Here is a 20,188-nt window from a genome sequence, read left to right as displayed (position 1 = left end):
AAATGAACAGAAGATTGCGCAGTTTTGACCCAATTAACCTTAGGTTATAACAGGTTATCAATTTACCTCTTTGAACACAACCTAATCAAAACATGTGGTATAGACACAGACAACACATTAACCAATTTCCATATGAAAACAAAGAACAAGTTACAAAGTGAATCATATTTAAATCTTTTTAAGTTAACCGGCATTGGCCATTGTTGGTTCCTTAGTCCAGGGCCTCAATCAGACTCCTCCAGAAAATGACCTGTTCCGCTTGATCAGCGCTCCACTTCAGGAAGGTGATCTTGTGCCACAGGTTTCTCAGCGCCTTCGGCATGTGACGAACTGGAATGTCCTCCATCAGTACACACAATATAATGTCGTCCCTGCCGTCGCTCAGAGATTTCATCACGGCGTACTCGATTTCTAGCGGACCGTAGGTCGATTCCAGAAAATGTTGGCTAATAATCAGGAGAATTTTACGACTTTCCCTCATTTTGTCAACGATATTTTCGTGGATCGGTTTTCCGGGTGTAAAATCTCTGTCATGGATGCAGAGTTTGAACGAATTTTCAGGTAACTCCAGATTGGGGAAAAGCTGTTGGGAGACCCATTTCCTTTCTTCAGACGTGTAGGCCACGAAAGCGTCAAAAACATACTCTTGCTCAGCGAACATGTCCTTCGGAGGTTGCAGCCTTGTATACAGCCAGTACCTTAAATTTGTGCGATAGCGATACATAACCACAAGCAACAAAATTAACATGGAAACTGTCGAAATAGCAACTACAGATATTATTATATACGTTGAGCTCACACAGTTGACCTCAAAATTCCTAATGTCCTTGCTAAATTCAAGAATCGACATCCACGATCCATTAGACACCAAGCATGTATAACTGTCTACATTATGCAAGTTATCTTTTCTGTTTCCTATCCAGCGGATGAACAAGACGGTGTCACAAGTACACTGTAGAGGATTCTTTCCCATGATCAGTAAAAAAGGTTTCTCTTTACCACCTCTGACGATCCAGCGATCAATCAGTGCAATTTCATCTGTCTGAAGATAAGTGAAAGCATTACTAGATAAGTCCAACCGCTGCAATGCGGGTAAATGTGAAATAGCACTGGGAAGTCGCTGTAGTTTGTTGTTTGCCAAGTTGATATTTAGAAGCCGTTTGTTGTTTTGAAAAAGTCGCGGGTGTATATCAAATATCTTGTTGCCTGACAAGTCGATGTACTCTAAGACATCAAGCATTTCGAAGGACGTCAACGACGAACTGGAAAAGTCTAAGTCAATCGAATTGGATAGCGAGAGATGGGTAACATTTCTTAGATCCTCGAAATAACCCCTGTGTACATTATTACATCTTATGCCTGAAAGATCCAAATATGTTAGACTACCAATTCCCTTAAACACTGACCGTATACAGTTGCCTAGATTGTTGTATGCTAAAGCAAAGTGCCTGAGATTTTCTCCGTTATGGAAATATACAGGTCTGTCCATATAAAACCAATAAGCGATGCCACTCAAGTCGATTTTTTCTAAAGACCGTGGCAAAAATATATCGCCTGGGTTGAAATCTACCGCTCCTTGATGGTTTAACCCCGGGTGAGAGTACTCCACATAGTGACCTCCAACTTTTGGAATCCCAAACCCATAGCTTACGTCAAATGACTTCAAGACCTGAGATTGTATGAAAAATGTTAGGAAAACATATGGAAAACACCGTAATGAATGGTATGACATGTTGAAATGCTCCAGACATTGGCTTAATTTAAGGCCTCCACTGAGGCTCACATAGGTGATGAAGTTTTCGGATAAATCTAACGATTTTATGCACATATTTAGAAGAATAAACATGTCATTAGAGTTTAACACGAACTCGTTTAATCTCTCACACGAGTTGTTGTTTAGACGAGCTAATCTAATTTCTTTCATCTCACGATTGTTAAAAGAACGCAGCGATTTGATGGCTTGAACGAGTCCTAAATTAATGTTGTTTGAAAGATCCAATGTATCTAACGCAGTCAAGGGGTCAAAGGTACCGTTTTCTATGGTATCAATACCACAGTTGATCAGTCGTAGTTCCGTGATGTTCACTTCCCACAAGACGCTGAAGGTAGAATTTCTCAGCGCGCGTAAATTACACTCACTGTACTGTCGCCACCGACCTGCAGTAGAAACGGTTTTCAGTTTGGTCAACTCACTAAATCCTATCCCGAAGACAAACTCAGGGGGAAAGTCGATATACAGTTTGGTTAGGTTCTTCAGCATCTGAAAGGTTGCGTCGATTCCTCTCCACTGTGATACCGGAACGGACATATGTTGCATGCGTATCTCTCTCAGAGCAACCAGCGGCTCGAACAGTTCTGGCGTCAGTACATCTGGACTGAGCGCTATTCCATTTCCCGATAGGTTCAAGATGGCCAGATGGTCGAGTCCACCAAATGCTCTGGTTTCCAGATCAGTTATAACATTGTACGACAGATCCAAATATTTCAAAGCTGAGTTTTTGGAAAATGTTTCGTTTATTATTCTTCTCAATTTGTTGCCACTAAGGTCGATCTCTTCGGCGTTGTCGAAGTGGATATTTTCTGTTGGAATGTGGTGAAGTTCACGGGAGCCACAATCCAGGAAACCACTCACTGAATCGAAGGTACAGGGTAAACTTGCCACTTTCCAAACAGCTGAAATTCCGACCAGAAAGACCAGCATTGCCAAGCCCGTTGTGCACATTTTTTGTCTCGGACAAATCTCTGTAAAAAAAAAAGTCCACAAATGTGAATATTTTGACCCCATTATCGCAGTCAAAAGGCCTCAGAACCAGTTCACAAAGTTTACAAGTTTACAATGAAACGTGAACAAAAGCTTTGTCCAGTGTTTCAAAAATTTGAATAGATTTAGAGAACGTGATTTTCAACCCTGGGATTCCTCATTCACATGTTGATTATTCTTTTGTTGTTTTTGTAGCCCTTGTGAAGAATATTGGGCAATATGTTTTTGGTAAACAGTAATTTGTCGTGAACAGTAGTTTGTAGTACACAATGGTTGTGGGGCATAACAGTTTATCGAGCACCGTAGTTTGTGGTGCGTAGGAGTTCAGTTTAGAGAGTCGTCTGCAGTCCGCGGCACCAGGGAAAAGATGAACTGGCGAAACACGCAACTTACAGGGAATGCATGTATCCATCTCTAGGCTGCTATGGTGTTACAAGTGTTTGAGGGCCTTCAGTTTGGTTTGTCTTTAAGAAAAAAAGAGACGCACCTAATACGGTCTTTTATTAAAGCAGATAGCGATCTTAATTTTTTGCAATACCAGCCGAGTCTTGGTGAAAACTGCACGTCGTTCAAGTGGATGTTCACGCTGCTTTCCTACATACATGTAACCTTGTGGGCAATGCTATTCACGAAAATCTGTCACACTGAGGATTCTGTCACAATGAGGGCTATGTGTGTCATTAAATCAAATGAATGATTGTGGCTTAACGCCATGTTGGCAATCTTTCAGCCACATGGTGGCGAGACCATGAATCAAATGCCGTCAAGGTATTGTAAGGTACGCTGTACGGACTACATCTTTGATGGCAAGGTACCGGCATACTCTGATGCCCCGTCGGCTTGTTTCCTTCATAATTACATATAGGCGACGTTTTTTGAGAACATTGCTTAAGTAATATATCTCTACTATCATAGATTCAAAATAAAACCTGTGTTTGGAGTAAGAAAAACTTCTTGTGCAACTCTTTCAAATGTCTATCTGATGAATCTTACTTTTTTAGCTGTCTTTCGCAAAATATCTAAACAATAATAATTTCAAGATTTTTCAAAGTATTTAAATGTAGTTAAATCAAGGAAGACGATTCATTAATATTTTAGGTAAAGGACAGTCCTCATCGGTATGAATTTTACAAAGATGTATGGTAAGGTTACGTTGATAAGAAACTTGCTTTAGATTTGCAGTCCTAATAAAGTTTTGTAGTTTGATTTGTATTACTCCAATGGCTTTACACGATTTTTCACATGTAAGGATAACACGTCAGTATTCCTCAATCTCCAAACACATAGGAAGAAATGGTCCATACAAACAAAAATCTAAACTTTACTCAGCGACATTGAGACCTATTTTACTTACGGCTCTGTTCAAGCTGAGATTCCCCGATTGTCATTTCTAAACCTCCGTGCTGCTCGTACGCAAATGCAGCTGTTTTATATTACTTTATTTTCTAGAGCCTGCTCTTCCATTTATTATTCTATTCGGGCAAATTTGGCATATTAAATTTTTGATGGAGATAATACGGATACTATTTCCTGTTTGGCATCCAAAACACGCATCATTTGATAGGAGACGAAGTTTTATTTGTAAATAAGGAAGAACAATGCTTAATTGGCATAAGAAACTGAAGCACTACCTAGCCGGTAATGTGATCGACAAGTCACCAAGGTTCGATCCAATGAAAAGTTAGTCAAAAAACGAGAGAAGAATCTAAAGTTGCTATACCGCATTTGTTACCTGTGGCCAAATGTCAGGTATCACACTGTATAACTTTGACTTAATTCAAATCATTCCACGCAGCCAAGTGCTTGATCTTTCGTCTGTATGGTATAGAGAATCCATGTGCTGAAGAAAGCTTAGAATGTTTTGAAAATATGCTTGGGGTTTAACATGTTTTAGTCGAACAACAGGGGGCCTCCGTGGCTCTGTTTGTTAACGCGCTAGTGCAGCATAATGACCCAGGGGCCTCTCACAAAGGCGGTCACTGTGAGTTTAAGTCCAACTGATGCTGGCTTCCTCTCCGTCCTAACCTAGGAAGGTCTGCCAGCTTCCTGCAGATGGTGGTGGGTTCCTGCCAGGCTCTGCCTTGTTTCATCCCACTATAATATTGAGGGCCGTGGTAACAGTGAAATGTTGAGTACAATGTACAACACCAGAAGGGCTGTCACTGAAGTATATCATAAGCACCAGACATGAAACCCCACCCATCACACCCCACCCTTCACAACCCACTTAGTCACATTATACTGACACCGGGTCAACCAGCCTTGTTTCCTTTCTCTAACCTCTCAGTGCTGCGCGCCAAGTGAGATAGTAACGAGTACCATTTTTAAATCCACTATAATGTGGCGCCATGGTGAAAATAAAAGTAAAATCTTTTTGAGTACAACGTACACCACCAGTACTGATGTCATTTAAGTATATCATACATACTCGACATGACACCCCACCCATGACACACCACCCATGACACCCACGCATGACACCCCACCCATGACACCCCACCATGACACCACACCCATGACATCACACCCATAATACCACACCCATGACACCACACCCAGTCACATTATACTGACACCGGGTCAACCAGCCTTGTTTCCTTGCTCTAACCTCTCAGTTCTGCGCGCCAAGTGAGACAGTAATGAGTACCATTTTAAAATCCACTATAATGTGGCGCCATGGTAAGAGTGAAATATTCTTGAGTACAACGTACACCACCAGTACTGATGTCACTGAAGTATATCATACACACTCGACATGACACCCCACCCATGACACCCCACCCATAACACCCCATCCATGACACCACACCCATGACACCACACCCATGACACCACACCCAGTCACATTATACTGACACCGGGTCAACCAGCCTTGTTTCCTTGCTCTAACCTCTCAGTGCTAAGCCCCAAGTGAGACAGTGACAAGTACCATTTTCAAAGTCTTTGGTATGACCAGACCCGGGTTTGATCTCGGGTCTCTCAACATGCATTCGGACGCTCTAACAAATAGGCTATCGAAGCGGATAATGCCATCGGTTTGCTTTAATTCGGGGTGGAATTTTACTCCCTGGAGTCCTAAATATTAAGGACTGCTTTCAAACAGTATTTACTTTTAAGCTATGAATAAAAGTCTAGAAATTATGCACAAACCTTCAGTACTATCTTAAGCTTTACTTATGGCGTTTTATATGTCTTAATAACAAACACTTAAAGGAAAACATCTATGATTTAGTAGGCATCACTAAATGGACCACTTAAAACCATGCACAAATATACTTTCATTTATTTTTTAGATTTTTGTAAAAAGAGTTGAAATACTCAGTGTAAACAACGACATCCCTTGTTGGATTTTTGTCTTGGGCCTTTGCTCCGTGTTTTAAATCACGACATAAAATTCTGTGGCTTATAAAATTAAATGTGAACTTATCACACTTTACATGTGCCTGACGACGGAAAACACCAAGCATTCATATACATACATGCAGGTGTTCAACTCATTTAATATCACCGGCTACGATAGCACAACTGGTAGAGCGTCCGCTTCGGGAACGGTAGATCCTGGGTCAATCCTGGGTCGAGTCACACCTAAGACTTTGAAAGAGCAAGTTGTAACTTCCTCCCTTGGCGTTCAGAATAAATGGGATAGTGCAACGACTGGTTGACCCGAATCTTTATAATGGCTCGGACGGGGCGGATTACTTGCCTTCGGTAAGTCGTCTCAGTGAAGCAGCACTAGATAAGAGAGCGGTGGAAATCCGTTCTGCTTCAAGGAGGCGCAATACATCCACTCTAAGGATTCCATAGTCGTCATATGACTGAAAAATTGTCAAGTACGTTATACCCCATTTAATAAAGGATTTATTCGTTTCTCTGTTGAAGAACGTTTAGATGTGGTAATAAACAGAAAGTCGATCCAAAAACACGACTGTTCACTTTTATTAGCGTTGTGGATCACCTTATATATTCAACAATACCAAAAAGAATATGTATATGTCTAAACAAAGTATAGGCATTCTTAAGGGGTCGGCAATACACCTCCAAAAAACGATTAAATATACAATGTGTAGTCATAATAGTATCTATAGTGATGAAATATATCCCCAAATCATCAACACACTAAAAATACTGTACAGTCAAAATTAGCTGTAAGTATTCTAACAATAAAAATCATATCCTCCTATTTTCTCATAACTCTATGTATTTTAACAAGGAAATTCTACCTTCCTAGGACTTATACCTATGTGTGGAATAAACAGCAAAAATATTTAAATACAAACACGTTAAGCAAACTAATGATAATAATGACGAAAAGGGTAATATTTACAACAAAGGCAAACAAGGAAAATATAAACAGGATGTTATAATTTCAGGTGTCTCTTTCTCTTTACAGAAAATTGGAAAGAAATATTGAAGACCATATTTACATCTAACTTTTGGGATTCCTTGAACTTCAAGCAATTTGTAATTTTCTCCACATTTAAATACATAACTCTTAGATATACGAACCACCCTTCATATCGTACAACATGTATGTCAACACTTCTGATTTGTTGTACAAAAAGTCACAGATCTATGCAGACAGGTCGCAGCAAATAAAGTATTTCATGAGATATATGGCAGATATACGTATTTATAGTACGTGATAAAAATCTTCCACAATACTTGTCTGGGAAATTAAACGCACATTTTAAAGGATACATGACATGAAATCTTCTTGTGTACGGCGTGAACCACCAATCAAATAATTAAATAAAGGATACATAAAAAGGAACGTCAAAAGAAAGATTATGGCTTTAATTTAAAAAGACGAAAACAGTATTTTTTTTCATTATCAAGGAATATTTAATGAGCTGTCAGTATTTTCCGGTAATGGTTGAAAATTTTTCTCTCCACGTGGGGTTAGGCTAAACTATAAATAAATCTATTTTTAGACCACAAGAAAAAATTTAATTTATTTAAACCTTTATTGCCTTTTTTATGTTATGATCAATTTTAAACGGCATACTAAAAACTAGAAAACAAACGTTTCAGTGACATGTATCCTATAAACAATGCAGTATTTTTCGCAAAAATGATTTCTTGGGCTCTGTAGGGAATTATCCTTAGTCTGAGGAAATCCATGAGTATCAGGTAACCAGATTACCCAAACATCCTCATCGGGAAGCAGAAATGAACAGAAGATTGCGCAGTTTTGACCCAATTAACATTAGGTTATAACAGGTTATCAATTTACCTCTTTGAACACAACCTAATCAAAACATGTGGTATAGACACAGACAACACATTAACCAATTTCCATATGAAAACAAAGAACAAGTTACAAAGTGAATCATATTTAAATCTTATTAAGTTAACCGGCTTTGGCCATTGTTGGTTCCTTAGTCCAGGGCCTCAATCAGACTCCTCCAGAAAATGACCTGTTCCGCTTGATCAGCGCTCCACTTCAGGAAGGTGATCTTGTGCCACAGGTTTCTCAGCGCCTTCGGCATGTGACGAACTGGAATGTCCTCCATCAGTACACACAATATAATGTCGTCCCTGCCGTCGCTCAGAGATTTCATCACGGCGTACTCGATTTCTAGTGGACCGTAGGTCGATTCCAGAAAATGTTGGCTAATAATCAGGAGAATTTTACGACTTTCCCTCATTTTGTCAACGATATTTTCGTGGATCGGTTTTCCGGGTGTAAAATCTCTGTCATGGATGCAGAGTTTGAACGAATTTTCAGGTAACTCCAGATTGGGGAAAAGCTGTTGGGAGACCCATTCCCTTTCTTCAGATGTGTAGGCCACGAAAGCGTCAAAAACATACTCTTGCTCAGCGAACATGTCCTTCGGAGGTTGCAGCCTTGTATACAGCCAGTACCTTAAATTTGTGCGATAGCGATACATAACCACAAGCAACAAAATTAACATGGAAACTGTCGAAATAGCAACTACAGATATTATTATATACGTTGAGCTCACACAGTTGACCTCAAAATTCCTAATGTCCTTGCTAAATTCAAGAATCGACATCCACGATCCATTAGACACCAAGCATGTATAACTGTCTACATTATCCAAGTTATCTTTTCTGTTTCCTATCCAGCGGATGAACAAGACGGTGTCACAAGTACACTGTAGAGGATTCTTTCCCATGCTCAGTAAAAAAGGTTTCTCTTTACCACCTCTGACGATCCAGCGATCAATCAGTGCAATTTCATCTGTCTGAAGATAAGTGAAAGAATTACTAGATAAGTCCAACCGCTGCAATGCGGGTAAATGTGAAATAGCACTGGGAAGTCGCTGTAGTTTGTTGTTTGCCAAGTTGATATTTAGAAGCCGTTTGTTGTTTTGAAAAAGTCGCGGGTGTATGTCAAATATCTTGTTGCCTGACAAGTCGATGTACTCTAAGACATCAAGCAGTTCGAAGGACGTCAACGACGAACTGGAAAAGTCTAAGTCAATCGAATTGGATAGCGAGAGATGGGTAACATTTCTTAGATCCTCGAAATAACCCCTGTGTACATTATTACATCTTATGCCTGAAAGATCCAAATATGTTAGACTACCAATTCCCTTAAACACTGACCGTCTACAGTTGCCTAGATTGTTGTATGCTAAAGCAAAGTGCCTGAGATTTTCTCCGTTATGGAAATATACAGGTCTGTCCATATACAACCAATAAGCGATGCCACTCAAGTCGATTTTTTCTAAAGACCGTGGCAAAAATGTATCGCCTGGGTTGAAATCTACCGCTCCTTGATGGCTTAACCCCGGGTGAGAGTACTCCACATAGTGGCCTCCAACTTTTGGAATCCCAAACCCATAGCTTACGTCAAATGACTTCAAGACCTGAGATTGTATGAAAAATGTTAGGAAAACATATGGAAAACACCGTAATGAATTGTATGACATGTTGAAATGCCCCAGACATTGGCTTAATTTAAGGCCTCCACTGAGGCTCACATAGGTGATGAAGTTTTCGGATAAATCTAACGATTTTATGCACATATTTAGAAGAATAAACATGTCATTAGAGTTTAACACGAACTGGTTTCCTCTCTCACACGAGCCGTTATTTAGACGAGCTAATCTGATTTCTTTCATCTCACGATTGTTAAAGGAACGCAGCAATTTTATGGCTTGAACGAGTCCTAAATTAATGTTGTTTGAAAGATCCAATGTATCTAACGCAGTCAAGGGGTCAAAGGTACCGTTTTCTATGGTATCAATACCACAGTTGATCAGTCGTAGTTCCGTGATGTTCACTTCCCACAAGATGCTGAAGGTAGAATTTCTCAGCGCGCGTAAATTACACTCACTGTACTCTCGCCTCCGACCTGCAGTAGAAACGGTTTTCAGTTTGGTCAACTCACTAAATCCTATCCCGAAGACAAACTCAGGGGGAAAGTCGATATACAGTTTGGTTAGGTTCTTCAGCATCTGAAAGGTTGTGTCGATTCCTCTCCACTGTGATACCGGAACGGACATATGTTGCATGCGTATCTCTCTCAGAGCAACCAGTGGCTCGAACAGTTCTGGCGTCAGTACATCTGGACTGAGCGCTATTCCATTTCCCGATAGGTTCAAGATGGCCAAGTGGTCGAGTCCAACAAATGCTCTGGTTTCCAGATCAGTTATAACATTGTACGACAGATCCAAATATTTCAAAGCTGAGTTTTTGGAAAATGTTTCGTTTTTTATTCTTCTCAATTTGTTGCCACTAAGGTCGATCTCTTCGGCGTTGTCGAAGTGGATATTTTCTGTTGGAATGTGGTGAAGTTCACGTGAGCCACAATCCAGGAAACCACTCACTGAATCGAAGGTACAGGGTAAACTTGCCACTTTCCAAACAGCTGAAATTCCGACCAAAAAGACCAACATTGCCAAGCCCGTTGTGCACATTTTTTCGTATGTCTCGGACAAATCTCTGTAAAAAAAAAGTTCACAAATTTGAATATTTTGACCCCATTATCGCAGTCAAAAGTTTACAAGTTGTGTTAAATGAAACGTGAACAAAAGCTTTGTCCAGTGTTTCAAAAATTTGAATAGATTTAGAGAACGTGATTTTCAACTCTGGGATTCCTCATTCACATGTTGATTATTCTTTTGTTGTTGTTGTAGCCCTTGTGAAGAATATTGGGCAATATGTTTTTGGTAACAGTAATTTGTCGTGAACAGTAGTTTGTAGTACACAATGGTTGTGGGGCATAACAGTTTATCGAGCACCGTAGTTTGTGGTGTGTAGGAGTTCACTTTAGAGAGTCGTCTGCAGTCCGCGGCACCAGGGAAAAGATGAACTGGCGAAACACGCAACTTACAGGGAATGCATGTATCCATCTCTAGGCTGCTATGGTGTTACAAGTGTTTGAGAGCCCTCAGTTTGGTTTGTCTTTAAGTGAAAAAGAGACGCACCTAATACGGTCTTTTATTAAAGCAGATAGCGATCTTAATTTTTTGCAATAACAGCCGAGTCTTGGTGAAAATTGCACGTCGTTCAAGTGGATGTTCACGCTGCTTTCCTACATACATGTAACCTTGTGGGCAATGCTATTCACGAAAATCTGTCACACTGAGGATTCTGTCACAATGAGGGCTATGTGTGTCATTAAATCAAATGAATGATTGTGGCTTAACGCCATGTTGGCAATCTTTCAGCCACATGGTGGCGAGACCATGAATCAAATGCCGTCAAGGTATTGTAAGGTACCCTGTACTGACTACATCATTGATGGCAAGGTACCGGCATACTCTGATGCCCCGTCGGCTTGTTTCCTTCATAATCACATATAGGCGACGTTTTTGAGAACATTGCTTAAGTAATATATCTCTAATATCAGAGATTCAAAATAAAACCTGTGTTTGGAGTAAGAAAAACTTCTTGTGCAACTCTTTCAAATGTCTATCTGATGAATCTTACTTTTTTAGCTGTCTTTCGCAAAATATCTGAACAATAATAATTTCAAGATTTTTCAAAGTATTTAAATGTAGTTAAATCAAGGAAGACGATTCATTAATATTTTAGGTAAAGGACAGTCATCATCGGTATGAATTTTACAAAAATGTATGGTAAGGTTACGTTGATAAGAAACTTGCTTTAGATTTGCAGTCCTAATAAAGTTTTGTAGTTTGATTTGTATTACTCCAATGGCTTTACACGATTTTTCACATGTAAGGATAACACGTCAGTATTCCTCAATCTCCAAACACATAGGAAGAAATGGTCCATACAAACAAAAATCTAAACTTTACTCAGCGACATTGAGACCTATTTTACTTACGGCTCTGTTCAAGCTCAGATTCCCCGATTGTCATTTCTCCGTGCTGCTCGTACGCAAATGCAGCTGTTTTATATTACTTTATTTTCTAGAGCCTGCTCTTCAATTTATTATTCTATTCGGGCAAATTTGGCATATTAAATTTTTGATGGAGATAATACGGATACTATTTCCTGTTTGGCATCCAAAACACGCATCATTTGATAGGAGACGAAATTTTATTTGTGAACAGGGAAGAACAATGCTTAACTGGCATAGGAAACTGAAGCACTACCTAGCCGGTAATGTGATCGACAAGTCACCAAGGTTCGATCCAATGAAAAGTTAGTCAAAGAACGAGAGAAGAATCTAAAGTTGCTATACCGCATTTGTTACCTGTGGCCAAATGTCAGGTATCACACTGTGTAACTTTGACTTAATTCAAATCATTCCACGCAGCCAAGTGCTTGATCTTTCGTCTGTATGGTATAGAGAAACCATGTGCTGAAGAAAGCTTAGAATGGTTTGAGAATATGCTTGGGGTTTAACATGTTTTAGTCGAACAACAGGGGGCCTCCGTGGCTCAGTTTGTTAACGCGCTAGTGCAGCATAATGACCCAGGGCCCTCTCACAAACGCGGTCACTGTGAGTTTAAGTCCAACTGATGCTGGCTTCCTCTCCGTCCTAACCTAGGAAGGTCTGCCAGCTTCCTGCAGATGGCGGTGGGTTCCTGCCAGGCTCTGCCTTGTTTCATCCCATTATAATGTTGACGGCCGTGGTAAAAGTGAAATATTGAGTACAACGTACAACACCAGAATGGCTGTCACTGAACTATATCATAAGCACCAGACATGAAACCCCACCCATCACACCCCACCCTTCACAACCCACTTAGTCACATTATACTGACACCGGGTCAACCAGCCTTGTTTCCTTTCTCTAACCTCTCAGTGCTGCGCGCCAAGTGAGACAGTAACGAGTACCATTTTTAAATCCACTATAATGTGGCGCCATGGTGAAAATAGAAGTGAAATCTTTTTGAGTACAACGTACACCACCAGTACTGATGTCACTGAAGTATATCATACACACTCGACATGACACCCAACCCATGACACCCCACCCATGACACCCCACCCATGACACCACACCCATGGCACCACACCCATGACACCACACCCATGACACCACACCCAGTCACATTATACTGACATCGGGTCAACCAGCCTTGTTTCCTTGCTCTAACCTCTCAGTGCTAAGCGCCAAGCGAGACAGTGACAAGTACCATTTTCAAAGTCTTTGGTATGACCCAACCCGGGTTTCATCTCGGGTCTCTCAACATGCATTCGGACGCTCTAACAAATAGGCTATCGAAGCGGATAATGCTATCGGTTTCCTTTAATTCCGGGTGGAATTTTACACCCTGGAGTAATAAATATTAAGGACTGCTTTCAAACAGTGTTTACTTTTAAGCTATGAAAAAAAGTCTAGAAATTATGCACAAACCTTCAGTACTATCAGTCTTAAGCTTTACTTATGGCGTTTTATATGTCTTAATAACAAACACTTAAAGGAAAACATCTATGATTTAGTAGGCATCACTAAATGGACCACTTAAAGCCATGCACAAATATACTTTCATTTATTTTTCAGATTTTTGTGAAAAGAGTTGAAGGCTTTCAGAAATAAACCGTGGTAATGGAAAAATCCAGTGTAAACAACGACATCCCTTGTTGGATTTTTGTCTCGGGCCTTTGCTCCGTGTTTAAAATCACGACATAAAATTCCATGGCTTATAAAATTAAATGTGAACTTATCACACTTTACACGTGCCTGACGACGGAAAACACCAAGCATTCATATACATACATGCAGGTGTTCAACTCATTTAATATCACCGGCTACGATAGCACAGTTGGTAGAGCGTCAGCTTCGGGAACGGTAGATCCTGGGTCAATCCTGGGTTGAGTCACACCTAAGACTTTAAAACAGCAAGTTGTAACTTCCTCCCTTGGCGTTCAGAATAAATGGGATAGTGCAATGACTGGTTGACCCGAATCTGTATAATGGCTCGTGCGGGGCGGTTTAGTTGCCTTCGGTAAGTCGTCTCAGTGAAGCAGCACTAGATAAGAGAGCAATACATCCACTCTAAGGATTCCATAGTCGTCATATGACTGAAAAATTGTTAAGTACGTTATACCCCATTTAATAAACGATTTATTCGTTTATCTCTGTTGAAGAACGTTTAGATGTGGTAAAAAACAGAAAGTCGATCCAAAAACACGACTGTTCACTTTTATTAGCGTTGTGGATCACCTTATATATTCAACAATACCAAAAAGAATATGTATATGTCTAAACAAAGTATAGGCATTCTTAAGGGGTCGGCAATACAACTCAAAAAAACGATTACATATACAATATGTAGTCATAATAGTATCTATAGTGATGAAATATATCCCCAAATCATCAACACACTAAAAATACTGTACAGTCAAAATTACCTGTAAGTATTTTAACAATAAAAATCATATCCTCCTATTTTCTCATAACTCTATGTATTTTAACAAGGAAATTCTACCTTCCTAGGACTTATACCTATGTGTGGAATAAACAGCAAAAATATTTAAATACAAACACGTTAAGCAAACTAATGATAATAATGACGAAAAGGGTAATATTTACAACAAAGGCAAACAAGGAAAATATAAACAGGATGTTATAATTTCAGGTGTCTCTTTCTCTTTACAGAAAATTGGAAAGAAATATTCAAGACCATATTTACATCTAACTGTTGGCATTCCTTGAACTTCAAGCAATTTGTATTTTTCTCCACATTTAAATACATAACTCTTAGCTATACGAACCACCGTTCATATCGTACAACATGTATGTCAACACTTCTGATTTGTTGTACAAAAAGTCACAGATCTATGCAGACAGGTCGCAGCAAATTAAGTATTTCATGAGATATATGGCAGATATACGTATTTATTGTACTTGATAAAAATCTTCCACAATACTTGTCTGGGAAATTAAACGCACATTTTAAAGGATACATGACATGAAATATTCTTGTGTACGGCGTAAACCACCAATCAAATAAATAAATAAAGGATACATGAAAAGGAACGTCAAAAGAAAGATTATGGCTTTAATTTAAAAAGACGAAAACAATATTTTTTTTTCATTATCAAGGAATATTTAATGAGACGTCAGTATTTTCCGGTAATGGTTGAAAATTTTTCTCTCCACGTGGGCATAGGCTAAACTATAAATAAATCTATTTTTAGACCACAAGAAAAAATTTAATTTATTTAAACCTTTATTGCCTTTTATATGTTATGACCAATTTTAAACGGCATACTAAAAACTAGAAACCAAACGTTTCAGTGACATGTATCCTATAAACAATGCAGTACTTTTTCCCAGAAATGATTTCTTGAGCTCTGGAGGGAATTATCCTTAGTCTCAGGAAATCCATGAGTATCAGGTAACCAGATTACCCAAACATCCTCATCGTGAAGCAGAAATGAACAGAAGATTGCGCAGTTTTGACCCAATTAACATTAGGTTATAACAGGCTATCAATTTACCTCTTTGAACACAACCTAATCAAAACATGTGGTATAGACACAGACAACACATTAACGAATTTCCATATGAAAACAAAAAACAAGTTACAAAGTGAATCATATTTAAATCTTATTAAGTTAACCGGCATTGGCCATTGTTGGTTCCTTAGTCCAGGGCCTCAATCAGACTCCTCCAGAAAATGACCTGTTCCGCTTGATCAGCGCTCCACTTCAGGAAGGTGATCTTGTGCCACAGGTTTCTCAGCGCCTTCGGCATGTGACGAACTGGAATGTCCTCCATCAGTACACACAATATAATGTCGTCCCTGCCGTCGCTCAGAGATTTCATCACGGCGTACTCGATTTCTAGTGGACCGTAGGTCGATACCAGGAAATGTTGGCTAATAATCAAGAGAATTTTACGACTTTCCCTCATTTTGTCAACGATATTTTCGTGGATCGGTTTTCCGGGTGTAAAATCTCTGTCATGGATGCAGAGTTTGAACGAATTTTCAGGTAACTCCAGATTGGGGAAAAGCTGTTGGGAGACCCATTTCCTTTCTTCAGACGTGTAGGCCACGAAAGCGTCAAAAACATACTCTTGCTCAGCGAACATGTCCATCGGAGGTTGCAGTCTTGTATACAGCCAGTACCTTAAATTTGTGCGATAGCGATACATAACCACAAGCAACAAAATTAACATGGAAACTGTCGAAATAGCAACTACAGATATTATTATATACGTTGAGCTCACACAGTTGACCTCAAAATTCCTAATGTCCTTGCTAAATTCAAGAATCGACATCCACGATCCATTAGACACCAAGCATGTGTAACTGTCTACATTATGCAAGTTATCTTTTCTGTTTCCTATCCACCGGATGAACAAGACGGTGTCACAAGTACACTGTAGAGGATTCTTTCCCATGCTCAGTAAAAAAGGTTTCTCTTTGCCACCTCTGACCATCCAGCGATCAATCAGTGCAATTTCATTTGTCTGAAGATAAGTGAAAGCATTACTAGATAAGTCCAACCGCTGCAATGCGGGTAAATGTGAAATAGCACTGGGAAGTCGCTGTAGTTTGTTGTTTGCCAAGTTGATATTTAGAAGCCGTTTGTTGTTTTGAAAAAGTCGCGGATGTATGTCAAATATCTTGTTGCCTGACAAGTCGATGTACTCTAAGACATCAAGCAGTTCGAAGGACGTCAACGACGAACTGGAAAAGTCTAAGTCAATCGAATTGGATAGCGAGAGATGGGTAACATTTCTTAGATCCTCGAAATAACCCCTGTGTACATTATAACATCTTATGCCTGAAACTTCCAAATATGTTAGACTACCAATTCCCTTAAACACTGACCGTCTACAGTTGCCTAGATTGTTGTATGCTAAAGCCAAGTGCCTGAGATTTTCTCCGTTATGGACATATACAGGTCCGTCCATATACATCCAATTAGCGATGCCACTCATGTCGACTTTTTCTAAAGACCGTGGCAAATATATGTCGATTGGGCCAATATCTACCGCTCCTTGACGGTTTAACCCCGGGTGAGAGTACTCCACATAGTGACCTCCAACTTTCGGAATCCCAAACCCATAGCTTACGTCAACTGACTTCAAGACCTGAGATTGAAAAAAAAATGTTAGGAAAACATAAGGAACGCACCGTAATGAATGGTATGACATGTTGAAATGCTTTAGGCACTTGCTTAATTTAAGGCCTCCGCTGAGGCTCACATAGGTGATGAAGTTTTCGGATAAATCTAACGATTTTATGCACATATTTAGAAGAATAAACATGTCATTAGAGTTTAACACGAACTGGTTTCCTCTCTCACACGAGCCGTTATTTAGACGAGCTAATCTGATTTCTTTCATCTCACGATTGTTAAAAGAACGCAGCGATTTGATGGCTTGAGCGAGTCCTAAATTAATGTTGTTTGAAAGATCCAATGTATCTAACGCAGTCAAGGGGTCAAAGGTACCGTTTTCTATGGTATCAATACCACAGTTGATCAGTCGTAGTTCCGTAATGTTCACTTCCCACAGGACGCTGAAGGTAGAATTTCTCAGCGCGCGTAAATTACACCCATTGTACTCTCGCCTCCGACCTGCAGTAGAAACGGTTTTCAGTTTGGTCAACTCACTAAATCCTATCCCGAAGACAAACTCAGGGGGAAAGTCGATATACAGTTTGGTTAGGTTCTTCAGCATCTGAAAGGTTGTGTCGATTCCTCTCCACTCTGATACCGGAACGGACATATGTTGCATGCGTATCTCTCTCAGAGCAACCAGCGGCTCGAACAGTTCTGGCGTCAGTACATCTGGACTGAGCGCTATTCCATTTCCCGATAGGTTCAAGATGGCCAGATGGTCGAGTCCACCAAATGCTCTGGTTTCCAGATGAGTTATAACATTGTACGACAGATCCAAACATTTCAAAGCTGAGTTTTTGGAAAATGTTTCGTTTTTTATTCTTCCCAATTTGTTGCCACTAAGGTCGATCTCTTCGGCGTTGTCGAAGTGGATATTTTCTGTTGGAATATGGTGAAGTTCACGGGAGCCACAATCCAGGAAACCACTCACTGAATCGAAGGTACAGGGTAAACTTGCCACTTTCCAAACAGCTGAAATTCCGACCAGAAAGACCAACATTGCCAAGCCCGTTGTGCACATTTTTTCGTATGTCTCGGAGAAATCTCTGTAAAAAAAAGTCCACAAATTTGAATATTCTGACCCCATTATCGCAATCAAAAGACCTCAGAACCAGTTCACAAAGTTTACAAGTTGTGTTCAATGAAACGTGAACAAAAGCTTTGTCCAGTGTTTCAAAAATTTGCATAGATTTAGAGAACGTGATTTTCAACTCTGGGATTCCTCATTCACATGTTGATTATTCTTTTGTTGTTGTTGTAGCCCTTGTGAAGAATATTGGGCAATATGTTTTTGGTAAACAGTAATTTGTCGTGAACAGTAGTTTGTAGTACACAATGGTTGTGGGGCATAACGGTTTATCGAGCACCGTAGTTTGTGGTGTGTAGGAGTTCACTTTAGAGAGTCGTCTGCAGTCCGCTACACCAGGGAAAAGATGAACTGGCGAAACACGCAACTTACAGGGAATGCATGTATCCATCTCTAGGCTGCTATGGTGTTAGAAGTGTTTGAGAGCCTTCAGTTTGGTTTGTCTTTAAGTAAAAAAGAGACGCACCTAATACGATCTTTTATTAAAGCAGATAGCGATCTTAATTTTTTGCAATACCAGCCGAGTCTTGGTGAAAATTGCACGTCGTTCAAGTGGATGTTCACGCTGCTTTCCTATATACATGTAACCTTGTGGGCAATGCTATTCACGAAAATCTGTCACAATGAGGATTCTGTCACACTGAGGGCTATGTGTGTCATTAAATCAAATGAATAATTATGGCTTAACGCCATATTGGCAATCTTTCAGCCACATGGTGGCGAGACCATGAATCAAATGCCGTCAAGGTATTGTAAGGTACGCTGTACTGACTACATCTTTGATGGCAAGGTACCGGCATACTCTGATGCCCCGTCAGCTTTTTTCCTTCATAATTACATATAGGCGACGTTTTCTGAGAACGTTGCTTAAGTAATATATCTCTACTATCATAGATTCAAAATAAAACCTGTGTTTGGAGTAAGAAAAACTTCTTGTGCAACTCTTTCAAATGTCTATCTGATGAATCTTACTTTTTTAGCTGTCTTTCGCAAAATATCTAAACAATAATAATTTCAAGATTTTTCAAAGTATTTGAATGTAGTTAAATCAAGGAAGACGATTCATTAACATTTTAGGTAAAAGGACAGTCATCATCGGTATGAATTTTACAAAGATGTATGGTACGGTTACGTTGATAAGAAACTTGCTTTAGATTTGCAGTCCTAATAAAGTTTTGTAGTTTGATTTGTATTACTCCAATGGCTTTACACGATTTTTCACATGTAAGGATAACACGTCAGTATTCCTCAATCTCCAAACACATAGGAAGAAATGGTCCATACAAACAAAAATCTAAACTTTACTCAGCGACATTGAGACCTATTTTACTTACGGCTCTGTTCAAGCTGAGATTCCCCGATTGTCATTTCTAAACCTCCGTGCTGCTCGTACGCAAATGCAGCTGTTTTGTATTACTTTATTTTCTAGAGCCTGCTCTTCTATTTACTTAATTCTGGCAAACTTTGGCATATCAAATGCTTGATGGAGATAATACGGATACTATTTCCTGTTTGCCACCCAAAACACGCATCATTTGATAGGAGACGAAATTTTATCTGTGAACAGGGAAGAACAACCGTTAAAAGGTATCCGAAACAATGCCGCGCAGGTAATTTGATAGACACATCAGACATTGGGTGAAAGCTGTACAATTTGGCTACACCAAGGTTCGAACCTATGAAAAGTTAGTCAAAAAAACGACACAAGAATCTAAAGTTGCTATACCGCATTTGTTACCTGTGGCCAAATGTCAGGTATCACACTGTATAACTTTGACTTAATTCAAATCATTCCACGGAGCCAAGTGCTTGGTCTTTCGTCTGTATGGTATAGAGAAACCATGTGCTGAAGAAAGTTTAAAATGTTT

General features: G+C 39.6%; 1 protein-coding gene across 1 annotated transcript; it reads right to left on the bottom strand.

Annotated features, from left to right (window-relative positions):
* Window positions 1-211: 211 nt before the first annotated feature.
* Window positions 212-18,254, bottom strand: LOC135464447 (toll-like receptor Tollo). The gene is made up of 3 exons (XM_064741873.1): window positions 17,417-18,254; window positions 1,885-2,631; window positions 212-753 (listed from the first exon to the last, which is right to left on the bottom strand). The coding sequence occupies exons 1-3, from the start codon at window positions 18,252-18,254 to the stop codon at window positions 212-214; spliced, it is 2,127 nt and encodes a 708-aa protein (XP_064597943.1).
* Window positions 18,255-20,188: the final 1,934 nt, after the last annotated feature.

Source organism: Liolophura sinensis, chromosome 4 (genome assembly GCF_032854445.1).
Source record: "Liolophura sinensis isolate JHLJ2023 chromosome 4, CUHK_Ljap_v2, whole genome shotgun sequence".
Lineage (NCBI taxonomy): Eukaryota > Metazoa > Mollusca > Polyplacophora > Chitonida > Chitonidae > Liolophura > Liolophura sinensis.
Note: the sequence above shows the minus strand (reverse complement) of the source record. Positions and strands in the feature narration are given on the sequence as shown.

Bases quoted from the DNA above. Each gene is read 5' to 3' on its own strand.
- LOC135464447 (XM_064741873.1), bottom strand. From the start codon at position 18,254: ATGTGCACAACGGGCTTGGCAATGTTGGTCTTTCTGGTCGGAATTTCA. The intron at 2,632-17,416 runs GTGAGAGAGGAA...CCTTCGATTCAG, and splicing joins TCGTCTAAATAACGGCTCGT to TGAGTGGTTTCCTGGATTGT. The intron at 754-1,884 runs GTGAGAGATTAA...CTATTTCGACAG, and splicing joins TCGTCTAAACAACAACTCGT to TTTCCATGTTAATTTTGTTG.